The sequence below is a fragment of the Accipiter gentilis genome, chromosome 4 (assembly GCF_929443795.1).
Source record: "Accipiter gentilis chromosome 4, bAccGen1.1, whole genome shotgun sequence".
NCBI lineage: Eukaryota > Metazoa > Chordata > Aves > Accipitriformes > Accipitridae > Astur > Astur gentilis.
The window spans coordinates 32,970,745-32,994,608 of record NC_064883.1 but is presented as its reverse complement, the minus strand read 5'-3'; the positions used below and the strand labels follow the sequence as shown (position 1 = coordinate 32,994,608).

Below are 23,864 nucleotides of genomic sequence, written 5' to 3'. Positions count from 1 at the left end.
CCTCCGCACCTCTCCGCGGCGGGACAGGGACACCGCCACCTTCTGGGGAAACGGAACGCTGCTCAAACAGACCCCTGGGGACCGAGGACGGCCCGCGCCCGGGGGAAGGATCCCGCCCAAGGCTTCGGCCTCCCCGGCACCTGCGAAGCCGCACAGGCGATCGGAAGAGCGGCCTGCGCCACCGCGTCCCGCCGGCTCCCTGCCCGCCCGCCGCGACTCCATTTCAGGCCCGCGGTCGCCCCAGGCGGGAGGGCAGCGCGCATGCGCGGGAGGGGAACGGCCGCCGATGGAGGAGCAGCGCGTGCGCGGGGGCCCGATGGGACATGCGCCGTGAGGCCCGCGGCCGGCCCGCTGCGGGGCAATACGGCCGCCCGCGCTTGCCGTAGAGTGGGCTGTACCAAGGCCCTCTCCTCAGGCGGGGGGGGTGGGGTCGGAAAGTGACGGTGCGCCGGGACCCGTCGGCCCCCGCCCATCCTGTCGCCGGCGGGGAGAGCCCGGGGGCGGCGGCGCGGCGGCGCGCAGCGCGGCGGGTGAGGAAGCGGCGCGGCGGCAGCGCGGAAGGGCGCGGGGCCGCGGCGCTGCCCGTCCCCGGCAGTGGCGGCGCCGGCGGAGGGGCGGGGCGCGAGGGGCGAGCGGCTTGGGTAATGGCAGCGCTGTGAGGACGGAGCGGGGCAGGGACCGCGGCCGCAGGGCAAGGGAGCGAGGGAGGCCGGCGGGCGGGCGGGCGTCGCTGACTCGGGCCCCTTGCCGCCAGGTAAACCCCCCCGCCCGGCCCGGTCCGGCCGGGAGCGCCGCCGGCCTGAGGGGAGGGGGCCCCGTGCTCGAGGGGGAGGCGGCGGTCCCCGGCCCCGCGCCCTGTGGGCGGCCGGGCCGGGCCGGGCTGGGCGGCTGTGGGGCCGCGGACGGAGGCCCTGCCTCCCCGCCCGGCCGGGAGCGCCCGCCGCGGCCCCCTGCCCGCCGGCCCGGGGGGGGGGTCGTCCCCGCCGGGGTCTGCCTCTCGGCCGGGCCCGCCCCGAGCGAGCACCCGTCCCTCGGCGGCGTTTGTGTGGCAGCGCCCTCCCCCCGCGGGGCGCCGCCGGGAGGGGCGGGGGCCGGGGCCGGGTCCTGCCCCGGGTCCTGCCCTTGGCCGGCGGGGAGGGTGTGGTGTGGTGCGGTGCGATGCGGCGCGGTGCGGTGCGGCTTCTCCGGCGGGGCCGGTCATCTCTCCCCAGTGCGTCCTCAGCCAGTTTCACTTTTGTTTTGGTGGGGAGCGCACGTTCCCCCTCCCGCCCCCCTCCCCACCCCCGCGGCCTGGCGGAGGGGGCCGTGGGGAGTGGAGTCCTCCAGCTGCTGCCGGGCCGGGCGGGGGTATCGGGGACACGGGGGGTGGGGGGGGGGGGGGGGGATGGTGGTGGTGGTGGCAGGCGACGCTGCCGACGTGTTTGGCGCGGGGACTTCTGCCCTTGGCTGTTCGCCCGCCGCTAGCTTGTAATGCTGTTTGTCGAGATAAAGTTAAATAGGTTGGAAATTTGGGGAATGTTTTGACGCTGGCCAAAACCCTACATTTATTTGCGTGTACAAAGATATTCAGTATGACAGCGCTATCTTTTAAAGAATAAGGTGATGGAAGCAAACATCCTTTCGTTATCCTCGTGTGTAAATATGTTTCAACAGTATCTGCTTACCTTAGGGCTTGTCAGACAGGTATGGTTTCCCACCCCCTGAATAGTATGAACCCTAGGGTAGCTACTCTGCTCTGCTGTAATTTTCATAGTTTATAATTTAAAGATTGCTCGCATCAGTACAAGACAATACTCTAAGTTGCTGAGCTTCTGCACTGCTGATATGGAAGCACAGCAAACCCCCCAAACCCCAGCATCTTACAGAAGAAGTTACACTGTGTTTGTTAACATGTTTATAAAACAAGTTTAAATTCATACTGATGTGAAAGCTGTAAGAGAACACTGAATAACAGTCAACTCCATCTTCTTAAACTATTTAACTCCAGAATACCTTTATGAGTATGTGGATGCATAGTGCTTTACATATTATTGGGTTTTGGTGGTATCAAACACAGTGTTACTGATTCCGTGTGATGTATTGTGGGAAGGACTTTTTTTTTCACTCTTCCTTCCTCCCCTCACTTTTGCTTATCTGTGAAGGAATGGTTCTTTTATCTTGTGGGTACCAAGTGTGTTTCAGAGAGTGCAACCTATAATGTAACACTCAACTAAGTATAACTTCATTATCACAAGAATTTCCTAGGTTTCTTAAAATTTTTGTGGACCATGATTATTTTTTCTTGGAGTCAGCTGAAAATACTCTTGTGTTTTCCAGAAAAATAATAATAATATTAGAGTTTTCAGAAGCCTACTGCTTTTTTTTTTTTTTTTTCCCCCTCCTCTTCTCCTGGAAGTGAGCTCTGCTGTTTACTTCTACCGAAGCTCATGTTTCTTTGAAACATACATCGTTTTGTGTTTTTCAACTTACTATCTTTGATGGATATCTGTTTTGTCAGTTCTTACTGATTTTCTATGTAGTAAGCTGCTACTGACATACACGGATTGAAGATTTTATTTCCAAAAGTGGTAATAACCATGTTGCAAATATAACAACTTAAATGTTTCTGCTGAACTGAAAATATTTATGCACCACTTACTGAGCTTTACTACTACTTTAAAAAGTTTTCTGTTCATAAAACCTAGGATAATACCACTTCCTTGATATTACTTAGTTGCTACTTGGTTTCTTTATAAAATCAAGGCAGATGTGGTTTGGGTAATACATTGATTACATTTTAAATGGAAACTGTTGTGTTGCAGGTAGAGGAAAACAACCCTCTGCAGTTCCTGAATTCACAGCACTTAAGGAGATTGGTTAGTTAGGGTGGCATTTTGCATGCATGCAGTATAAAAGTTGTATCTGATTTTTTTCTTAAACTGAGAAGCTATATATCCTACAGTTTGAGAGAACTAATCTACCTGAGAAAAATTAAGAGCCAGTAGTGGTTAAGGTAGTAAGCTGGTTGCTAAATAGTTGTTTAGCATGACATTTGATTCTTTCCCTTACAGAGGTGTGCCTCTTGTGCTAAAAGTTAGTCACTAACTTTCTTTTTTCCCTTCTGACCTTGAAAATTTGGAAAGACAAGTTAAGACTCACTTGTCCATCTATTTAAAATGGAAATAGAAGTATTCTTTCAATTTTTTGTTTTAGTCTTACAATGTTGGGTTTCTGAGCAGGAACTAGACTTGCTTTGTGTATGCAATGTCACACATCAGGTCCTTTCTAGATTAGGTGTATAGGACAGAGACAAATAGAAACAAAGAAGAGGCCTTCATGGTTGTGTCTCTCAGGACCTCTTTTTTTTTAAATTACATTACTTTTTTTCCTAGTTTATTTCAGTAATTTAATGTTTTTATTTCAATAAATCTCTTCCAGTATTTTTTATATGAAATTACTAACACAGCTTCTGTATTTTCAAGCCACATCTTATTTGAAAAAACTCACTATTTGTCCTGCTGCACAGTGCAATAAGCTGCACAAGCTCTGCATAATGCTCTGTGTTTAGATGTGTTTTCTTTTTGTCATCCTGATCAAAGCTTTTGGGTTTTGTGGCTTTTTAAATGTAACACCAAAAATGTCTTATGAAAGCTTGAGGTGAACATAGGTTGCAAACTGACAGTAGTAATTTCAAGTACTCTGGTAATACGTTCAGTGTATTCCTGCCCAAAATTCTCTCAGATATAGCTGAAATAGTCTTTGCATAAAAGCGAACAAACAAAAATTTGCAGGAAAGTTGTTTTCTTCATATGGCACTGTTATGAGGCATAATGTTTTTAGATTAATTGGTGTTACGTTATAGGCTATTCACGCAACATTAATATTCCATTCCATAACATTAAAAATAAGGATTTGTGAGCTTGATTTTTGGACGGTGGGGAGGCGGGGTGGGTGTTCTTCATGTTGCTGTATCATGGTGGTGCAACAGTATACAAAGTCTAAACTGAAAAATTCAAAGGAAGTGTATTTTTTTTAAAAAATGATTGTGCAATGTTGTCTGACATGTTTAATTCTTCTACAGATTAACACTAAAGCCCCACAATGTCCTTGAAACCACGAGTAGTTGACTTTGATGAAACATGGAACAAACTTCTAACAACAATTAAAGCTGTTGTTATGTTGGATTATGTTGAAAGAGCAACGTGGAATGATCGCTTCTCGTATCCTTTAAGTGAAAATCTGACTTAATGGGTTTGTGTGATGTGTTTAGCATGGAGTAGGCCTGCATTATGTAACAATTTCAGTGGTCTTGATTAGAAGCCTGTTGTAAGGTCCTATCTGTTATTAAGCCTGTGGGTCAGTGGATATGTTGAAAGGGATGGGAAATTCTGCATATTGGGGAAGTATTCTATGTGAAAATTAACATGGTAATAACAAGTAAACCAGTCTGAGTTTTACTCACTTTTAGTAGCTCTAATACTTAGCTTATGCTATAGCTTTTCACAAAAGTACACGCATTGAATTTCCCCTATTCTGATAATGAGCTTTTCTTCTATGCTTAAGTGTGCGTGTAACAGGGGAAACACCTAAGGCAGAGAACGCACGTCTTTAAATTTGGGGGTACAGGGTGTGGTGAGGTGGTTCTGTTTAAAGATGTCTCTCTGTCTCCCTCTTCTTTGCACTTCTAAGTGTACTGATGACTGCCATATTAGACTTTTCTATAGCAAGGATTTATAGAAAAGCCTTCTTCCTTTCCCTCCACTATTATTGCCTCTGTATTCCTGACAGTTAAGCTACGTTTAAAAATAATTACTCTTTCTAGCTGTGATTGTATGGTCTTGCTGTTCAAGTCACAGCTGTACATATATTGTTGCAGTGAAAGGTTTGCATTTTACATGCAAAATGGACTTGTAATTTTTTACAAGATTTAAAAGGAGTTCACTGAAACTTAAAAGAAGTGTAACTATTCTAACCAGTTATATCGTGCCCTGTGCCTATGCATTCATTAGCCATTACAGTGTGGTGAATAATTAGAGAATTTTAGGAGGCTTTGCAGCTGTTCCACAGTAATTTGACTGAGTTTGGTTTAATTATAGGGAGGAAGAACAGTTTAGACTTAATTGATTTGTTAATTCTTCTGGGTGAAAAGAGAAACTCCTGATAAGATTCTTATACGTAGATTTTTACAACAGAAGCTTGTTCTGTGTGCAGGAGCTAGACTCTAAAGTCTCTTATCTTTCTGAATGTGTTACCGTTTCTCAGAACTGCTTTCCCACGTGCTTGTGTTTTGAGTATGTTCATGTGTATAAATACATAAAAGAAAAATTTAGTTGCTCGTAGTCCTTGTGGAGCCTTGTTCTATGGTGCAATAATCTTGAAGGAGCTCTTTCATTTTAAAACTTTGTAATTCATTTCTAGGGGTGTGACTCTTCACCTCTTCTTGGAGTCAAGTTCAAATTACTCCAAAATTCACAGTCTTTTTGAATTAATTAGTTGTGCACCTATGTGCTGACAAATTTGTGCTGTATTAATTCTTTCTAAGCAGTTTTTGAGAATTGCATGTTTCAGCTTTCAACAAGTGGTTAACTTCTGTAGCTTAAAGCTCTAAACATTAAATAAGGGCACCTAAAATAGATTAAAATCTAAAATAATTGAATGAGATGTTGGATTGATTCCTCTTGTCACACTGTTTTACTTGTAACTTCTTATGTGGAGACCTTCTATACAAGTCTGCTGTTGATCCTCTTTTGGGATTTACTGTAGTTGATTGAACATAAGAAAGGGAATGCATATGAATAGCAGACTCAGGAAGCAGTCTTGGAAGAATCGTTTGGCATGTAATTCTTAAGACCTTACTTGCTATCATCTCGTAATTATGTTCCTTGGAAAGTGGCACTATTGGTGACTGATTTGGCACAGGCATAAGCCTTTTGGCTTATTCTATACGGCTGAATGGCCTAAGGATCTTTTATGACTTATAACTTCCAGCTTAAATGTTTAGTACTTCTGCAACCTTTAACCACTCTGTTTTAGCGCAAACTGCTCACCGAGTATTCAACAACTCGGTGAAACTGGTTGTTCTGTACAGCTGGTGTGAAAGCTTTTTCCAGGTTTTAAATATATAAACAAAATTAAAGTATTAATGATGTATTTTAGGAAGATGTGGCATTTAAAAAAATACATCGTCTTATTCTTTGTTAGCTCTTTATTCTCTGTTAAATTCAGTTTAATTGGAGTCATCTGTTTCTAAACATCTACAGGGACTTTAAAGGAAATGTCACATTAACTCTATTTTTCTTGTTGCTTAATAAGCACAATAAAAAGGTGACAAATTATTTGAACTGTGTGTTAATGAAATTTATGCAGGTTATTTCATTGATTATAGTACCACTTGGTATTTGTGGTCTCTCTATAGCTGAAACAATGATGTGGAAACAAAGGATAAGATACAGCAAAGAATTATGATTTCAGTCTGCAGCACTAAGAAGTGTTTGCTTTGTCTTGTGCTGCTTGAGACAGGTGAGATCAAATGTTGTATGCAGACTAATAGTATTTTAGGGTGAGAGGCTTGTACTGTGCATATTCTACTTCTAGAACTAATTTTTGCCTCACTACTTCCCCAGAACTTGTTTGTCTTGAATACAGTATTTTCTTTGTAAGTCTGGTAATTTTATGGTTAAACATAGCTTATCTTTAAATAAAGCTTACATCTCAAACTTGAAATACTAGAACGGCAATGAGCTGGGAACCAGAACTGTGTAAGAGTTAAAATCTTCTGGAAAAGATCACTTGAAAGACCATATGTCACTTTATTTAAACTGTGAGTCATCTTGAGCCACCTTTGACCTTCAGATTTCCTTTAAGGTCCTCTGCAGAAAGAAATGTTTCTGGAGTTGTTTCATTATTTGGTAAATGAGTGACAGTTATGTTTCTTTATTTGAGATATATATAATATATATATAAAATATATAATTTCGTTATTATGAATGCTCTGTATAACTTTCAAGACTTTGCTTTGAACTGTTCAGTAGGCTAGGGAGCGCTCTTTAAGAGGCTGATCAAGCTTGAATAGAGAGTGGTTCATCTGTACTTTTATTACTACCTTTTAGCAGTAGAACATTTTTGAATGGGTGGAACATCAGGATATCCCTGTTGTTGTCTTGGGTTTTCCACCAATGAAATAAATAGGATGAACAGTACCCAGGGAGGAAGGTAGCCGAAGTGCAAACAGAATTATTTTAAAAGTATGCAACATGGCCACCTGCTTTTTTCCCAATTTCTGTGCATGTTTGCTCTCCCTCCTCTAATCTCCCATCTTACAAGGATCCTATGATGAACCAGAAACATATAAACATGTATCTTTGACATAAGAACTAGCCCAAAGAGAAGGAAGAGTAAATAAAGTTCATGTTACCGTGATTCTTGACTGTGAGTCCTCAAGTGCGCTATGAATTTTGATTTTGTTACAGAGGAAGACTGACAATCACAGAAATTTTCCAAAAGCTCTACTTTGGTCTTCTAGAGAAGATCTATTCAAAACCTTCTGTTAATATATGGTCTTAACTAGAGGGTTTTTTAGCCCTGAGGACAATATTTGTGAGATTTTATGGCCTTGGATATAGTATTTTCTTGTTGATGTTAATTATTTTTTTTTCCTGTAGTTTGGAATTGCTTCAGTTTCCCATTACTGGGTAATGCCCCTCAAATAGCAACTACTGGAGCACTTAAATCACACAAGGCTTTTGATGTTCTTGCTCTCAACACTGAGTGAAGGCCCCTAAGCAGCAGTTTGGCTTCAGCTTCCTTTGACCTTTATCACCTTGCAAAGCTATGTGCTCAACTGGAAGGACAGATGGCTTTCACTGTTAAAGATAAATTATTGAACAGTAAAGGCTTCTTCCTGATCTTTTAAGAGACAGTAACATTAAAAAAACGTGCTTTAAGTTCATGGAGTAAAATACCAGTGATGATTAATGATTCATCTGCCCTCAAAGGGTTGGGGGTTGGGGAGGGGGTTTGTTGTGTTTTTGTGTGGGTTTTGGTGGTTTTTTTTGTTAAGAGATTCACAACATTTTGAACAGTACACTTAAATTTGGATTCTGGACTGAAAGATATATTTAGATGAATAAATTAGTACAAACTGAGCAAGAATGTGAACTTTCTGTAGCAAAGCTACTCTAATATGTTTTTGAGACTCATGGTAGCTGTTTGTTACAGAAATCCAGAGAAACTTAGTATCCAGCAAGTAGAATTTGGTGTTTATTTTTATCATTTGATTGATACAGGAAAATGTGTGAGGTGCCTGTGGAAGGGCCTCTGTCATTAAGCTATTAGTTTATTTTCAAGGAGGTGTGCAGACTGAGTGTCATATGTCAAGGAAGAATACTAGATTCAGCTTTCTTAATTTCCAAGAAAATTTGACTGTTCTCTAGAATAAGGAAAGGCATGTTTGGAAGATGTGCATTTTCATGAAGGAGTACAGATACTATTCCTGTTCTTAAATAGGTTTATTACAACCAAGAAACTTGTTTATAACTATCAAGTTATCTGGACTCCTGACAGAAGCCAAGGGCACAGAGGCTAGATAAATTCAGAGATACTTGTTTGCTGCTTTTGTCAGATAAGCTGCCATTATTATTGTGCTGTTGTGGCGAAGACTACCTGTTTCCTCTAACTTTGAAATAAGCTGTTCTTGTAGCAGAGATCCATAATAGTTTTGGTGATTCAGATAGTGTAGTTGTGGATCTAAAGAGGAAAAAAAAAATCATGTCCCCTTTGCTTGCGAGTAGCTTGCAAAGATTTCTAATTCTGGAATTTACTTTCTCAGAAATATCATATGCATAGTGAAGAGGCTTGCTATCTGAATTACATTGAGGATGTGTTTGACTGCGTACTATCCTTAAACTGACAAAATTTGGTTGCGGGGGTGGAATGTGTAAAAAAAATTTAAAAAAAAACCAAAAGAAACCAAACTAAAACCAACCAAACAAAAAAAACCCCAAAACCCAACTGTTCTTTACAACCTGTTTAAGAGAACCTTTCATTCACTACTAATTTAATTGTTTTGATATTTTATTGGCCATAACTTTGTAAGTTGGTGCAATGTAATGCTAGCTACTGTGACAAAGCAGTGCATATTGCCTGTTTTGTTTGTTGAGGTTTCCATTTAATGCTTCTTGCCATTCCTAGGAAAATTCTGATAAAGATAATCTATATGGATGAAATAAGTGTACTTGAGATTAGACTCTGATTAGGCTTTCTGAGATTCCAGTTGCCAAATAAAGGCTTTTTTCCATTTAGTTGTCCTACATCAGTATCTTCTCTGTTTTGAGTAGTACTTCCATATAAAAAATGAAACATGCTTTTGGGAAAAAGTATGTGATGAAAGCTTGACATGAGTCTGTAGACTAAGCAGGTGATATGTCAGCTGGCCTTATGTCTTCTACCTCTTTTTACACAGGCTTGTGCTTTTTTAAGGTAGGCTAGAGGAAAACAGATCTTGTGTTTTCCCTTAATTAAAGAGCTTACCTTAAAAAGTAATCTATACTAAATCATTATTTCTAGCATGGCTGGTTTTATAAAGTGCCTAGACTTACTGGATAAGCATGATGTTTTAAAATAATTTTTGCAGAACTAGTTTATTTCCCACAGTTGTTGACCTGAAGCTTGACTTAATCCTTGCTTGACTTTTCTGAAAGCAAAGTTCTTAATCGTAAGTTTTTTTCCTGACAAAGTATCAAGTGACTTTTTTAAAACTTGATGTAAACCTTACAAATGAAAGGTGTAGCTCTGCAAGATGCTTCAGGGACAAAACCACCTTAAGGGGTTTAACTGTTTGCTGCTGCCTGTTTAAGTGAGCAAGTATAACTGTTTTCTGTGGCTGTGATCTAAACAGGATTACTGACATGATAATAATGGTTAAAAATAAACCCAAGTTTTTGCATCCACACCACCATTGTGATAACTTAATTTCCAGTGTCCCACAAAATGGTTTTACCAGTGGAGCTGGGGGGCATATGCAGGGACAGTAAGTTGTTTTGGACTTGCGGGAGGAAAACTTGGAAGTCAGCTTTACTTCATGTTTGCTCTGTTCCATATACTTGGCTAATCATGTTCCTAACCTAATTAGTGCTTCTTTCCATTATCTGAAAAGAGTCTGTTTCACATTGGCTGCAGATACAGAGGAAGAATTTTGGATGAAAGCTGCTTTTTCACTTTGAGATAATCGTATATTATTCATAGATGGCAAATAAGTGGTAGAAGCCATGTCAATGTGGGGCTACCAGAAGTACCAGGATCTCAGCTGTAACAGTCTCTCAACTTCCACTACTTAAAATTAATTATTGATGCTGAAAACTTAGATTCTTCATAAATCAGGACTTTGACTAATTTCAGAAAATTATCCATTTTATCTCTTGTGCTCAATGTAAAAAAAAAAAAAACAAACAAAAACCAAACAAACCAAAAACTAAAATGCGTGTGTGGGAGCAGAAAAGTTCTCTAAATCTTAAATTTTGTTGGTAAGTTTTCACACTTTAAGCGGATACAAACCTTGACTCTGAGCTTAGAGACATTTATGCTTTGTGTGTGGCCTATCCTGAACCTCTTGGAGAGAGACTTTATACTGAGACTAAAATATTTTTGGAAAATCATGTACGCCATTTGCACAAGGTAACCTATACAGTTACTGATGTACATGTAGGTATAGTTTGTCCTTTCTTGACTTTAGGGACATTTGGGGTTTTTTGTTTTGTATGTATGAAAGTATGCAGATTTTATGAGGCTAAATCACAGATGACAGAGTTCCAGAGACAGGAGAAAAAAAAATAAAAATCTCTTGGATATATGCAACACATAACACACAGTGTAATGTAGACAGATATATAGGTATCTGTCTATATGCAACACAAAAGAAAGAACTTCCTTTTAAGCCAACAGTTATGGTTTATATAAAATATTCCTTGGCTTGAAAAGTAAGTCCGTTCTTTTCTGTTGAATGCTTTTAGTCGAACAAGTTACAGAAATGTCGTCTTTGTCCAAATGTGCTATAGTTCGTCATTAGCCCTGTGTTACAATGTAAAAGTATCTACTCTAGTGTCTTGGAAACTGATTGTACATACTACTAAAGACAGTTTCTGAAATACATGGGAAATAAAATAACAAAAATGCCTGAGAAGGGAGGAAGTAACGACAAATTATTTATTATGGCAAATAACAATACTTTTATACCTATATAGCTGTGAATTAACTTTTGTCTCGTCAGCTAAAACAGCTCATTTCTACAGAGTCATGATCCATCATGTTGAATATATAGGATAGATGAACAGTGTCTCCTTGTATTTCAGTAAAAAGAAGTAGATTTAAATAAGATGTCCGCCTGCCTTTGGTGTCTGATTAGGGAATAAAGAATTGCAAGTTCTGGATAGTACTGCTAAATGGCTTGATGCAATTTTTTTGAGCTTAGGTACCTGTGTATTTGACAAGCTAGGCTGGGTATCTTAATGGGTAGTTCCACTGGTTGCAGAGAGGATACCTCCAACACTTTGGTACGCTAAATCAGTTCACTAAACTGGCAGACAACTCAGCCAAAAAATTTCTCAGTTATATAGTGAGCTGAATGAACTCACTTAGGATAATCAGGGAGGTGCCAGCACAGTAGAAGCTGTTGTAAGTAGCGGAAGGCATATGTCCATTTTTTTTTTAAATTGACTATCCACCATTTGTCTTTGAAATAATGCTGGAAAACCTTCACAAAATTCATGCTGCAGAGGAAAGCACTCTAGATTCTGTTTTGTCTACTAGCTTTTCTCTTTTACATTATTTTTGCATAGGCTGCTTTGGTGCTTGGACTGGAGTTTAAAATTACATACTCTAGAGAGAATTATAGTTGAATTCCTAGGATCTCATCCTCCTTCAAAATCGTACTAATTAGTTTAAATTGTTGAACTTACTCCTTTGAAGTATGAATATATTTTGAAGTTCAGTACATCAACTTTTTAGATGATTCGCTTAAATTCCAAAAGATTTGGGCCTAGATTTGCAGAACTTAAGACATGTTTTAAGTTTGCACATATCTGCACTTTGTTAAACTTGTTTTATTCCAGGATTCTTGGTAAGTATAAGGGCTTGTCTAACCAGTAAGGCATACTGATTTTAAGTGGTTATATTTGGGCAACTCCTCCAGTGTGCATGTGGCTGCGTGAATTTAAAATTTATCTGTGTCAGTGAGGGCATAGGTATGCGAGTTATCCCACCAGTATGATGTGGGAATATGAACCATGCTTATTCAAGCAAGTACTGCTGTAAAGATTAGTAGAAAATAGTACATTATAGAGATTGTTCTTTTTAAATGCAAAATAAAGCAACTTCAGGTGTTGAAGCTGGCTTACCAAAACTTTATATTATGAAGATTTGTTAGTTTTCTGGTCGTTGCAAAAATGTTATTTTTAGACCAGCTAAAGCTTAGGTGTGGTCTTAATTTTGAACATGTAATTGTTTTTCCAAAATGACAATCCTGTTATAACTTTGTGTGTATGCTATTGTAATACTAATTTTAGCGGGGTGTGTGTGTCTTCTTTCACAGAGAGTTCTGGAAGCTGAAGAACAAGTACTGGTTATGTATCACAGATACTGGGAAGAGTATAGCAAAGGGGCAGACTATATGGACTGTTTATACAGGTAAGCTTTGCAAAAGATTTGTTAAACTTCTGAAACGATTACAGTGATCTGCTGCTTAAGTTGAAGAACATTGCTCAAAGAGAGCAAAAGCTGAATAGGCCCCAGGTCAGCTTTGGAGAGAATATAGTTACAGTAGCAGAACATGAGAAAAAAGGAGTAATACTCCAACAGATTTTTTTCTGTGCACTGCTCCTTACCACTGAAGTAATTCTCTAAGATGATTCCTACTATTCTTTCATTACTAATATATTCTACCTCTGTTGTTTCTGATGTTAGAGTGCCAAATATATCGGTGCTAATTAACCCTGCAGTGAAGTAGCTCATAAACCTAGGTGTTCTTCTACAAGGATGGCATTGTACTGAAGCATCCAGTTGAACCAGCATGGTTTGTTGCAAAGCTTAGCCACATACCTTGGCAAACACAGCTGTCCCTTCTAGAAGAGCCTTTTGGTCAAGGCTATGTGCTCTTGGGTCCTTGCTTTTCAGGTTAATGTTTGAATTGCAGGGATTGGAGAAGGAGTGAAAATTTCTGCTTATTTCTTTTCTGAGAACTTCAGAAACAAATAGACTGTATACAGGCAATCAATTTTACATTTTTTTCAGTAGATTACAGCCAAGTCTATAAATAAAACCACAACTAACCCCTGTTATTTTTGTATTTCTACTGTTTTCTGTATTGCAAATGTGTTTCATTGCTACTAGTGATAGTTTAAGCATATAAAACTCAGCCATTCATAAGATGCAAGAATTATAACTATATTATAACTTTGGATTTATTAGGATTTGGATTTTAATTCCACTCTGTAGGTTGAGTATTCTAGTGTCCATTATGCATATAATACCCAGCAGGTAAATATAACTTATGAGGCACTGTTAATATTGAACCTACTTGATGGTAAGATGTGAGGATTTACGAAGGGTTTCAAGACCTTTGCTATTATGTTAGGAGATATGTATGTGATCTTGTAAAATCTGTTAAATTATCGCTAGCTGAATGGGAACAAATGTGATGGAGTCCATTCTGGGCTTGCAAACTGTAGGTCCATAACTGGAGAATTGATACGGGGGGTGGGGGGGTGGAATCCTATTTATTGTGTATGAATCTCACTGATTCTGCTTTGTGTAACAGTTTTTCTGAGCACTTGAGTGCTTCTGGTCATAAACCAACAAATTAAAATACTTCTCCAGCAGTGTGAACCTGGTTTTTTTGTTTTATTTTTAAACAAGCTAGAGCATTCTTTTCCAGTCAGTTATTATGCATATAAACCAACCTGTGCATATATATAAGATCAGTAGAGTGGTATTCATATATCAGTGAAGCCAAGTTCTTAAACTCTGAAGTTAGTTATTTCATGCCAGCTCTGCCCATTCTAACTCCTCCTGCTTTACATATGGTGTTTTGGTCCAAAAAAAATGTACTTGTTAGGTGTTCTGTTAGAAATAATTTCACCTCAAAGTTATATCTTTTTTTCTTGCTGTTGAAATTCTGAGTTTTGTCATATATTATCTTTTAAAAGTCACTAAAGGGTGTGACTTTGTGAAAGTATGATTTTTCTCTTCAATAATAAAATGTACATTGTAATGGGAACTAAAAGACCCTCTCAAATGAAGGCAAGAAATAATTCAGTGCTTGATTAGTAGAGTCATAATGACTTTCATGCATTGGAAACACTTCAAGTGTTAGGTCACTTTTTTGTTTTTTGAGAGAATGTTTTGGGTGAAAGTACTTCTGAAGATGATAAGAAGATATTCTGGGTTTTATAAAGCAGTTGGAGTTCTTCCCTTACTTGCACACCTGCTCTCAAAAAAGCATCATAAATTAGTCAACTCTGTTGTATGCCAGGATCTAATTTGTATAATTTTTCCACCAATGAAAACTGATTAATTTTTACTGCTAGTAATCTTAATGTTATTTTTAAATGCAAGCCTATTTAAAGGAATCTATCTCTGCTTCTTAAACCTTCTACCCTAGTAGGTAATATTTGAATTACTACTAAAATGTGAGACACTACTTTTGAGCAAAATTAATAAAATGCAAGACCAATCATATGACTGGCAATGCAGTCAAATGTTTTCTTTCTTTGCTGTTTTGTTTTTTTCACCCACCCCCCTGGGTGCATTTTGCTAGGAAAAGAAATTTGGATTCAGGTTGAAAACTAAAATTCCATACATGCTTGACTAAACCAAGATGTTAAAACTGATGGAATAAAGAACACTTGATATTAAAGAAACTTGTTCAGTTATTGTTTTTGTTAGTTCTGATGATAAACATAATAGATAAAAACAATGCTGGACACTGTGGCTTATCAGCATCTTGGTGGTGTAACTGTTTTCACAGGTAATTGTACTCAAAAAAATCTGTTTTGTGTACCTTTATTTCAAGTAACTGGAGAGTTTTCTTATCCAACAAATTGAAATTAATTTAAGTAATTTTTTTTAAAAACAGCTGAAGTTTTAAAACTGGGTCATAATAAAATCCTGAAAGCTAAACACACATAATGCAGCTTTTGCTTTGTTCTGTTTTGTGGGGTTTTTTAAACACTTGTAATAATACTAGCATAATAATGTATACTAATTTTTAGTTCTTTAGCTTAATCTTAGTTCTCTTTCTTTTTGTACTTTTATGTGAGACATCTTCCTTCCCCTTCAGGATTAAACTTCAGCCGTTTTTATTATGATAGGAGTAATTTGTATTCTGATTCTAAGCATAATATCACAGTAATCTAATACAATTCAAACTCATTAATTCCAGACCCCTTCTCATTTTTTAAGTGTTAAGAAGCTGCTGCTCTTAATCTTGCTTACTAATTATGTAACTTAATAAATACGGGGAAGATTTAAACAAACAAGAAGTACCATCAACATTTGAAACCTAACATTAATGGTATTTTTCTATTGAAACTTCTTCCACTGAAGAACTGCCTTCATTTTAGGCTATAGCATTTGGTACCCCTGGGAGGTTTACTTCCACATCAGGTATTTATTATTGGTCTCATTATTTTGATATGGCCCTTGCATTCATAAAATTTTAGTATCTGCAGTGCTTTGTTCTAATGAAATGGCTTTCATTTGTTAGATAATCCTCCAATTGTGGTAGATTACTTTAACCCTATTTTACAGATCTATAAACCAGTGAATACTTCATCTGTGCTTAAAAGTGAATCAGAACAGATACTGGATTATGAAAATTTCCAGTGCTGAGCACTTGTATGTGTACACTACTAGACACGTTTATAGTGCATTATGTACGGTAAAGTGCATTATGCATGGTAAAGTGCATTATGCTTGGATAAAGCACAGTGGTTCTGCTGCTTTTAGTATAGCTCTTGTGAAGTCACCATTGCATGCTTTCATTGAAACATTTAAAAAAAAAAAAAAAAGAAGTAGGTGTGAATAAACCTTTGAAGGTCATCCATTTCAACGTTATGCATGGAGCAGGGTTAGCTTCACAGTTAAACCAGGTTGCCTAAGGCTTTGTTGAGTCAAATTCTGAGCTCCTTCAAGGACAGAGATTTTGTTGCCTTTATGAGCAGTCTGTTTTAGTGCTTGATTACTCGAATTCTAAAATTTTTTCCTGTATGTCTGTTTGGAATTTGTCATGCTGCAACTTGTGTCCATTGCTTCTTGTCTTTTCTCCGTGCTCCTCTGAGAAGAGTTTATCTTCATCTTTTGTATGTCTCATGCTCTGCATCCTAGCTGTTTCAGTGAGCTTTCTCTGGACTCCCTTCCATTTGTCCAGATCTCTTGTGTTTGGGTACTTGAAACCGGTCATAATGTTCCAGGTACATCCTCACAAGTGCTGAGGGAACAATCACCTCCCTCAACTTGCTGGTATGCTCTTGCTAATGCAGCCAAGGAGGTGATTGGCTCACTGTCGGCCGTGCAAGGCAAACTGCTTAGTATCCACCCATGAGGAACAGTGTTCATAACTGGTCCCCAGCACCACTGACCATATAAATGGACATGGAAATTATCGAAAGTATTAATACCGTTGCTAATTTCTATTATACAGTAATGTACCCATTTATAACTTTGTCATGTGATTGCATATGCATTCTGTAGCTTGCAAAGCAATATAATTGTGCAAGTGGTAGGTTGAAGAAAATCTTGAAAAACAAACTGAATACTTCTGAAGACTAATGGTAATAATTAGTCCTAGCTAATTAGTTACTTTTTTTTTTTAATTGCCTCCTATACATCAGAACAGTGAATGATATTGCCATGTAGGGTCTGTATCCATTTCTCTCTCCATGAGCACTTCCAGTGGCCTGTGAAAATTGTTAGCAGGGTACTCTCAGAGCAACTTTCTGAAAACAATTTCCTCAGCACTTGGTTAGGTTTATTCCTGTAGGCTGTTCTGCTAGACTCCTGTGCCATTTTGGGGATCAATATAGCAGTCTGACAATGTGTGTGGAAGGGGGACAGGTGAAGAAAAGCGTTGTTGCTCAGAAGATTCTTCTTTAGCTTTGGAGAGCTTTCAGAGGAGGAAAAGATTCTGAATAGAGGGCATCTACCCTTTTTGCTTAAAAAAAGTATGGTACTTCTAGAAATACATATAATCATGTCTGTTGTTTTGTGGTGCCATATCATGGATGGACAAAGACTTAAAGGAGGTAAATTCTCTAGAGTTTATCATGGAGAACATAAGAAAATAACTGGGAGCTGACTTGAGGCAGGTACGCTCTTAGGTTTACTACCTTCAAGCTAAATTTTACCATGTCTGTTTTGCCAACACTAATATTTGTTTCTTGCCTAGGAGTATGTAATTCAAACTACTAAAACCAAATAAAACATTAAAAGAAAAAAATACCATCTAATCCTTCTGACAAGGCTTTGCAAAGTCTGTCCACTCAAGGACACTGCCTGCTATTGAGATATGGAAACATTGCTTTGGGAATGTGGCCACTGTGTCTGGAATAGTAATCTGTGCTTAGACTGTTGTCCTTTGTTGATCTAAAAGTACCAAATACATGAAAGTTAGCAGGTAACCTGTCCCAATAATTAGCTACCCTTCTAATTGTTAAATTAGTTTTTGTAGGTTTTTTTTGCTAAATTCCTTGTAAAAGAACATATCCTTTTATTTTGCTGAATTACCAAGTCGTTTATATCTGAAGAAATTTGCCCACAAAAATATTCACGTACCAGACATTTCCCAATATTGTCAGTTTAGATGGAACACTGTCTTTCAGTATTCCACTGCAAAGTAGATATTTGTTTTGAATGGGTCTTGTAGCACTCTTGTAAATTCCAAACTTTTAACTTTTTTCTGGAGTGGAAGCTTGGTGGGTGTATTTTGAGGTGTGGGTACCAAAAGGTATATTGCTTTGCTAATTACATGAAAGGAAACCTCCATTGTCTCATCTTGTCTGCCATTTTCCTCATCAGATAGTAAAGCATAAGCCTGCACAGCTGCACTCTCAAGTAATTGGGCGTGAGCTGTGTGATCAGGTGTTTCAAATTTTCACCTGAAAGTTTTATCTTGATAGTAGCAAGAGTCTGGACCATTTCTGGTATTATGAATGCATGCCCAATCCTTGTCCCCACAGTAAGTTACAGATGAACCTTATGCATTGTTTTCTAAAAGTAAGAAATAGATGAAGTATTTGAAATAGTTATTCAAGGTGAAAAAAGGTTTATGACTTCAGTGAAGTTGACTTGAGATTATACTGTTTACACATCCTTTGCAGTTATTTGCTTGTGCTTTGTTCTGGAAGTTGATGGTAAAAATACATGAAGGGGAGAGGAAATGTGGGCAAATTTGGGTTTGGTTTTGAGGCAGAGTATGGTGACGCTCTTGCCATGACTCATTCTGTCTGCCTGCTTCTTGCCACCCCCTTTTTGCTTGAATCACATAGGTCTTTGCAGGGCTACCTGATCTAGGTTAAACTTGTTTATTTACTTGTGGCTACATTAGTTTTAAGACAGATCAGTTGTCCAGTCTGGATTTGTTGAAGAGAGAGGGTGTGAATGAGGAGAGCATAGGGCTTTCCTTTTTAGCAAGCTTAACAGGAAAAAGCAGAATGGCAGCTGCTGGCTTTGTTCACGTGGTGAGGGGCAGGAAATATCGTCAAGGAGCATGCCTGCTTAAGGCTTCTGTTCCAACTATTCTGGATGTCCACACAAGTTTCATGTGAGATGACAGGCCTGTACTGTAGCCTTCTACACAGACTTGCATTGTTATTGGTGGTAGCAGAGGGCTTAAGTACTCTGTAAGACTCTGGAGTCTGAAAGTAGGTTAGGTCACTGTATTCCAGTTTATCACCACAGCACTATCACAAGTCTTCATTCTTTGTACTCTGTGGTGTCCTAAATCCTTTCAAGTGCACAGGTTTCCATAGTGTGTTACTCCTTTTCTTCTTTGCCTGTCATTTGTCTTCCTGCTGAAAGTGTTCAGACGTCACTAGTCTGATGCAGCCTTTGAAGCCTGAACCTCCTGAAGTGCTTCAGTAATCTGGCTCTCTTCAGTGTCTGAAGCTGGGCGTCTCAAAACTGCTAGTTAGATTGGAATTTAAAAAAAAAATAATTCTCAGTTACCTCATTTAAGCACTAACATAACAAATATTGTAAGGGTAGTTATGAAACATATTAGAAGTTTTTTCCCAGTTATCTGGGAAAGAGGAGAATGGTTCAGTTTAAAAATGTTACTGTATTTCTTTTAAAGGGAATCCTGAGAATTAAAAGGGATGTTTTACCAGGTCTTGTGCAGAAATAATTTTCTGTTATTTATAAAAACTATGCATATGATAGTACATACTAAATAGTAAAATAAAATAAACTGTTTATAACATTTCTTCTTTATAACTGTTAATTAAAATAATTTCTACCATTTTTTCTCTTATCTTCAGAATTTGTAATACAGCTGTTTGCTAGTTACCATGACCTGTGTAAGGGATCATAACTGACAAAAATTGGCCCTGTAAAAATTGACACTATTTTTGTGGTTTAGTCTAAGAAATGCAAAATAATAAACAGTACAGGTAGAAGAAAATACATTTTACTTAAAAATACTTGATGTTCAGGAACATTTTTCTAACATTAAATAAATTACTATCAGTCTAATACTAGTCAACTGCTCAGAATTTAGCAGTTATTTTGCATATACATGTATGAGTAATATGGCCATGTACGTTGAAAGGTTGGAGTCTTACACAAGTATTTTGCACACCAAGAAAATGCTGACAGTGATGTATCAGGCTAGTGTTTGATATCTCAATTACTAAGACTGTACTGTTTTAATATGATGTAAGCTCTTTTAAATCAGTCATTTGTATTTTAAGAATTCCCTACCAATAGAATTGCACTGGTTAAAAAAGGTTATCTTTTGTGATGTGGAAGACATTCCACAATTCCAAATTTATTAAAAAAAAATAAAAATCTTAACTTTTGCCTGTTTTGATTAGAATATCTTTATTTCTATAGGTACCTCAACACACAGTTTATTAAGAAGAACAAATTGACTGAAGCTGATCTTCAGTATGGCTATGGAGGAGTGGATATGAATGAACCATTGATGGAAATAGGAGAGGTAGGTATCTGAAAGTGGAAGTGGATATAAACTGTGCTCAGAAGCGCTACAAGTTCAGCTTTGTCCTTCTAAATTTCGACTTTTCTGTGTCACAGAATCTGAATAGTTAAATATGGTAGATGTAAGCAGTGAGCCTTTTGTAAAATGAGATTACAGTTTTGATGTAGAAAAATGTAGTGGCCTAGGGAAAAAAATAAGCAAATATGAAAACTATTGGAGAACTTCAGTTTACAATGTGATAATAGATACCACTTTGCAAAAAAACCCCAAACCGACCCAACAACTTTGGTTTATTAAGTGACACTATCTAGAAAATATTTTGAAGCAGCAGTACTTTTGTTTTTGGAAACCCTTAAAATACAACTTTTAGGCTTCTATTTCTTGATGTCACAAAGTGTGACAGCTTTTTTTGAGATTAGTGTTCTGTGATACTGTACATCTTATTTTCTAATGCTAGCTGTTTTGTATTTCTTTTGCGGCAACTTGGAAAGAGATTTTGAAAGAAAAAGTAGACATTCTGTGCACAGAAGTATCATGTATAGAGGGCTTATCTTTAAAAAAAAAGTAATTGGGGCAAACACAAGGGTGTTTACACAGTTATTAATGTAAATTGGAGAGGCTGAGAGTAATTTTTAAATACCTATAAAATGAAAAAAATTGTCAGCAGCAGGACTACGTTCTGAGATAACTACCCTGTACACTTCAGCTATGCAGAAGTGAAGTATACATAATTTCTGTCACTTCATGGCTACTGCTACCATGAAATATAAGAAAGTAAAATTAAAAGATAATTTTACAGTAAAAAAAAACTTTCAAATTTTTCAAAACAAAGTGTTTTAGTATGTTTCTAAGATTTTGAAAACATCTTTTCAGTCTGAATCGGAACAAAACCACAATCCTGAATACAGTTGAATAGAAACCTTTCTTTTGAATGCTTGTTTGTGTATCTGTTTGCTTTATGTCTATACATATACACACTGCTAGCTGGAGAATTAATTTTATTCTGTCATCATATGTAGTGGTGTATTGGGTTTTTTTCCTTTTTTCTACATTTGCCTTTTTCTCTAAAAGGGAAGTGAACGCTACTTCTCTTTTGGTTTTGAAAGCTAGAGAAAAAGCTTTTTTTTTTTTTCTTAATGTCAGAACTTGATCTGTCAGTGGTTACTGTTCTCGCTCTTTGATTTCGTTGTTTTAAGTAGGAGATCTTTGCTGCCTTTAGTTATGAGTAAGGAGAGATTGTGATGCATGAAGAAGCATCTTTTGTGCTTCTGACCCAGCTGTTGAAGACAGCGCTGCAAGTTGAAATTGCTAATCCTCTGACAAGTTGGGGGTGGGTTGAAAAAAACACCAGAAACATGATATACTTTAAGTCAAGTCAGTGCAGGAAAGGAAATTCTTCTCTTGTCTACCTGTGCTGTCTCAAATGCTTGCTAATCAGTGGCATCTGTAAAAGGCTTATCAGAGCTTGGAAGTGCATATTGCTGCACTGTTTGTGGTATCTTCAGAATGGCATAAATGTTATTTCTTATTTCCTCAGACTGAGATTTAGCCTAGTCTGTTCCCACGATTGTCAGAGGTAGTCCTTAGATCTGTGTGAATGACTCTTAGTTCAGTTGCTTTGGGAGCTGGGAATAGGTCTGGGCTTGTTATTGGGGCTTGGTGATGGTGATGTATTTATGAATTCTTGCCCTGTTTCAGTGTGTTACTACTCCATTGTGAGGTATGACCCAAAGGATGGTTGTGGCAACTTTTGTCCATAGCTTTCTGCCCTAGTGTATGTTTACCGAAGAATAACAAACAGCAGACCTGATAATTCAGCTTTTTTTTTTGAGTATTCCATTTTCTTCATGTTTATGGAATTATAAGCAGGGCAGAAGGACAATGACACACACTTTTCTTCAAGCTTTCCAGCAGTTGTTCCTAGGATGGTACATCCCTAGCTCATCATTCGGACAGGTTATGGGGACGGTCAGGATTCTTAAACTGTAGCTGGCAGCCTTTGGCTTTTGATGAAGGTGTTTGGATGGTGATGCCTGGAATTCTGCTAATGAGTTTTTCATTATCTCACTCCAAGACTCCTTCCATTTCTCTTTACCAAATACTGTTTTTGTAATCTATAGTAGTGGAAGGTAAATTTTGGATCTTGAGGCAGTAAAGTTATTCTCTATTCATTACTGGTGTAGGATTAGGTTTATGGCAATTACTCCTTTGCCCTGAAAAGGAATGGAGACTTGAGTCCTACACTCAAGTAGTTTAATGCATTAAATTGCAGCACTGTTTTTGGTAAATTCAGTGTCCCAGAAATAAAAGTAGTTCGTATTCCTTGACCTACAAGGCACTCACGAAGTTTATCAAGTCTTTGTTTTGAAAACATTTTCTCTTTTGTTATGGTTCTTCTTTAGTATTCTGTCTTTTATTCTTTGGATTGCACTAAGGGCTTTGACAAAAGTCTTTTAGTTGTTTATCACTTCAGAATAGAAGGAATTATCATCTATCCCTTTTTAGATGACTGAGATGATCTGTCCCTTATCTACCCAAGAGCAAACATGCTTATGTTATATATAGTTCTTTTCAGTCTCAACATGAAGTTACAGAAATAGTGCCAGTATTTGTAGAAGCAGAACTGTACCCTCTATGTACTAAAGTATCTGTCTCAGTGTCGCTCGTGTGTGCTAATGAAACTTTGGGACATTTTCAGTAATCTTAAAATAAGTACATGCTTGCTTAGTTGTTCTGGGGTGTTTAACAGTAGGTACATGCAAGAGATTGGAGGTGCATATGTGATGTGTATGGGCATGGCATCGCGCAGTTTCCATCCTGATAAGCGTTCCAGACATTCAGTAATTGTTGTACTAGGAAAAATACAGGATGAGATCAGTTGATGAAGGTAGTCTGCCAGTGCTTGCAAGACTTTTTTTTTTTTTTTTTTCCTGTCTGTGTGTTACAAATGGACGGTGGAGGATACTGCTTTTCTGAGTTGAGCTCCTATCACCAATTTCAGACTTCCAAGTTTTCAATGACTCTACAGGAGCCCTGAGCTAGAAGGTAGTTAAGATGTGCCTTCTGTTTTTTCCCCCATCATGGGGCAGCAGATTCAGGAAAATGGAGGAAACTGCCATGTTCTGTATCTAGGTGGAGAAATAAGATCAGTCCCTCTCTTCAAGGAGAAGAAAGACCGTTGAACATTAAGTTCCTGGATTGACCTGTCTGTAGTTTACTTGATGAGAAAATTCTAACAGGCAACTTGAAGCTGTTTCAGATTGGTAGATAATATGCGAGAGGGACCATGTTTCAGAGATCACATTGCAGAATTGAGTCACTGAGGTCATCCCTCTCACCTCATAGTCACAAAATGAGTCAGTCTTTTTTTTTTTTTTTCTTTTCGTCTCCAGAACTAGCTTCTTTCAGCATTCTCTGCTGGATGAGTTCCTGATGTCTTAGGGAAACTGTTTTCCTCTTAACTGTTCTACTAATACTGTCGACAAGGCAAGACAATGAAAATCACTCTTAAGGCAACTTTGATTTCAAAGCTTTATTTGTCTGATTTATAAGCAAACCTTTACCTCTTGTTTGAACCTGCTTATAATGCAGGTTTACCTCCCAGACTTCTGTACCCTGTATTACAGCATAGGTGCTGGATAGCTGTGACAGAGCAAGTTCATTTGTCTGCTCTTTAAAAGGA

The 23,864-nt window shown here is 38.5% G+C and overlaps 1 protein-coding gene across 5 annotated transcripts in view; it reads left to right on the top strand.

The window, feature by feature from the left end:
- The first annotated feature begins 382 nt into the window (after positions 1-382).
- CUL2 (cullin 2) overlaps positions 383-23,864 on the top strand; it is a 55,315-nt gene continuing 31,833 nt past the window's right edge. For 2 of the 5 annotated variants that reach the window (XM_049798459.1, XM_049798456.1), the window contains exons 1-5: positions 638-754; positions 4,061-4,199; positions 10,548-10,650; positions 12,563-12,657; positions 20,077-20,182. In XM_049798459.1, coding sequence (XP_049654416.1) covers positions 4,081-4,199; positions 10,548-10,650; positions 12,563-12,657; positions 20,077-20,182 — 423 coding nt within the window. In that variant the 5' untranslated portion in view covers positions 638-754; positions 4,061-4,080. The other 3 variants (XM_049798457.1, XM_049798458.1, XM_049798460.1) reach the window with 3 other exon arrangements.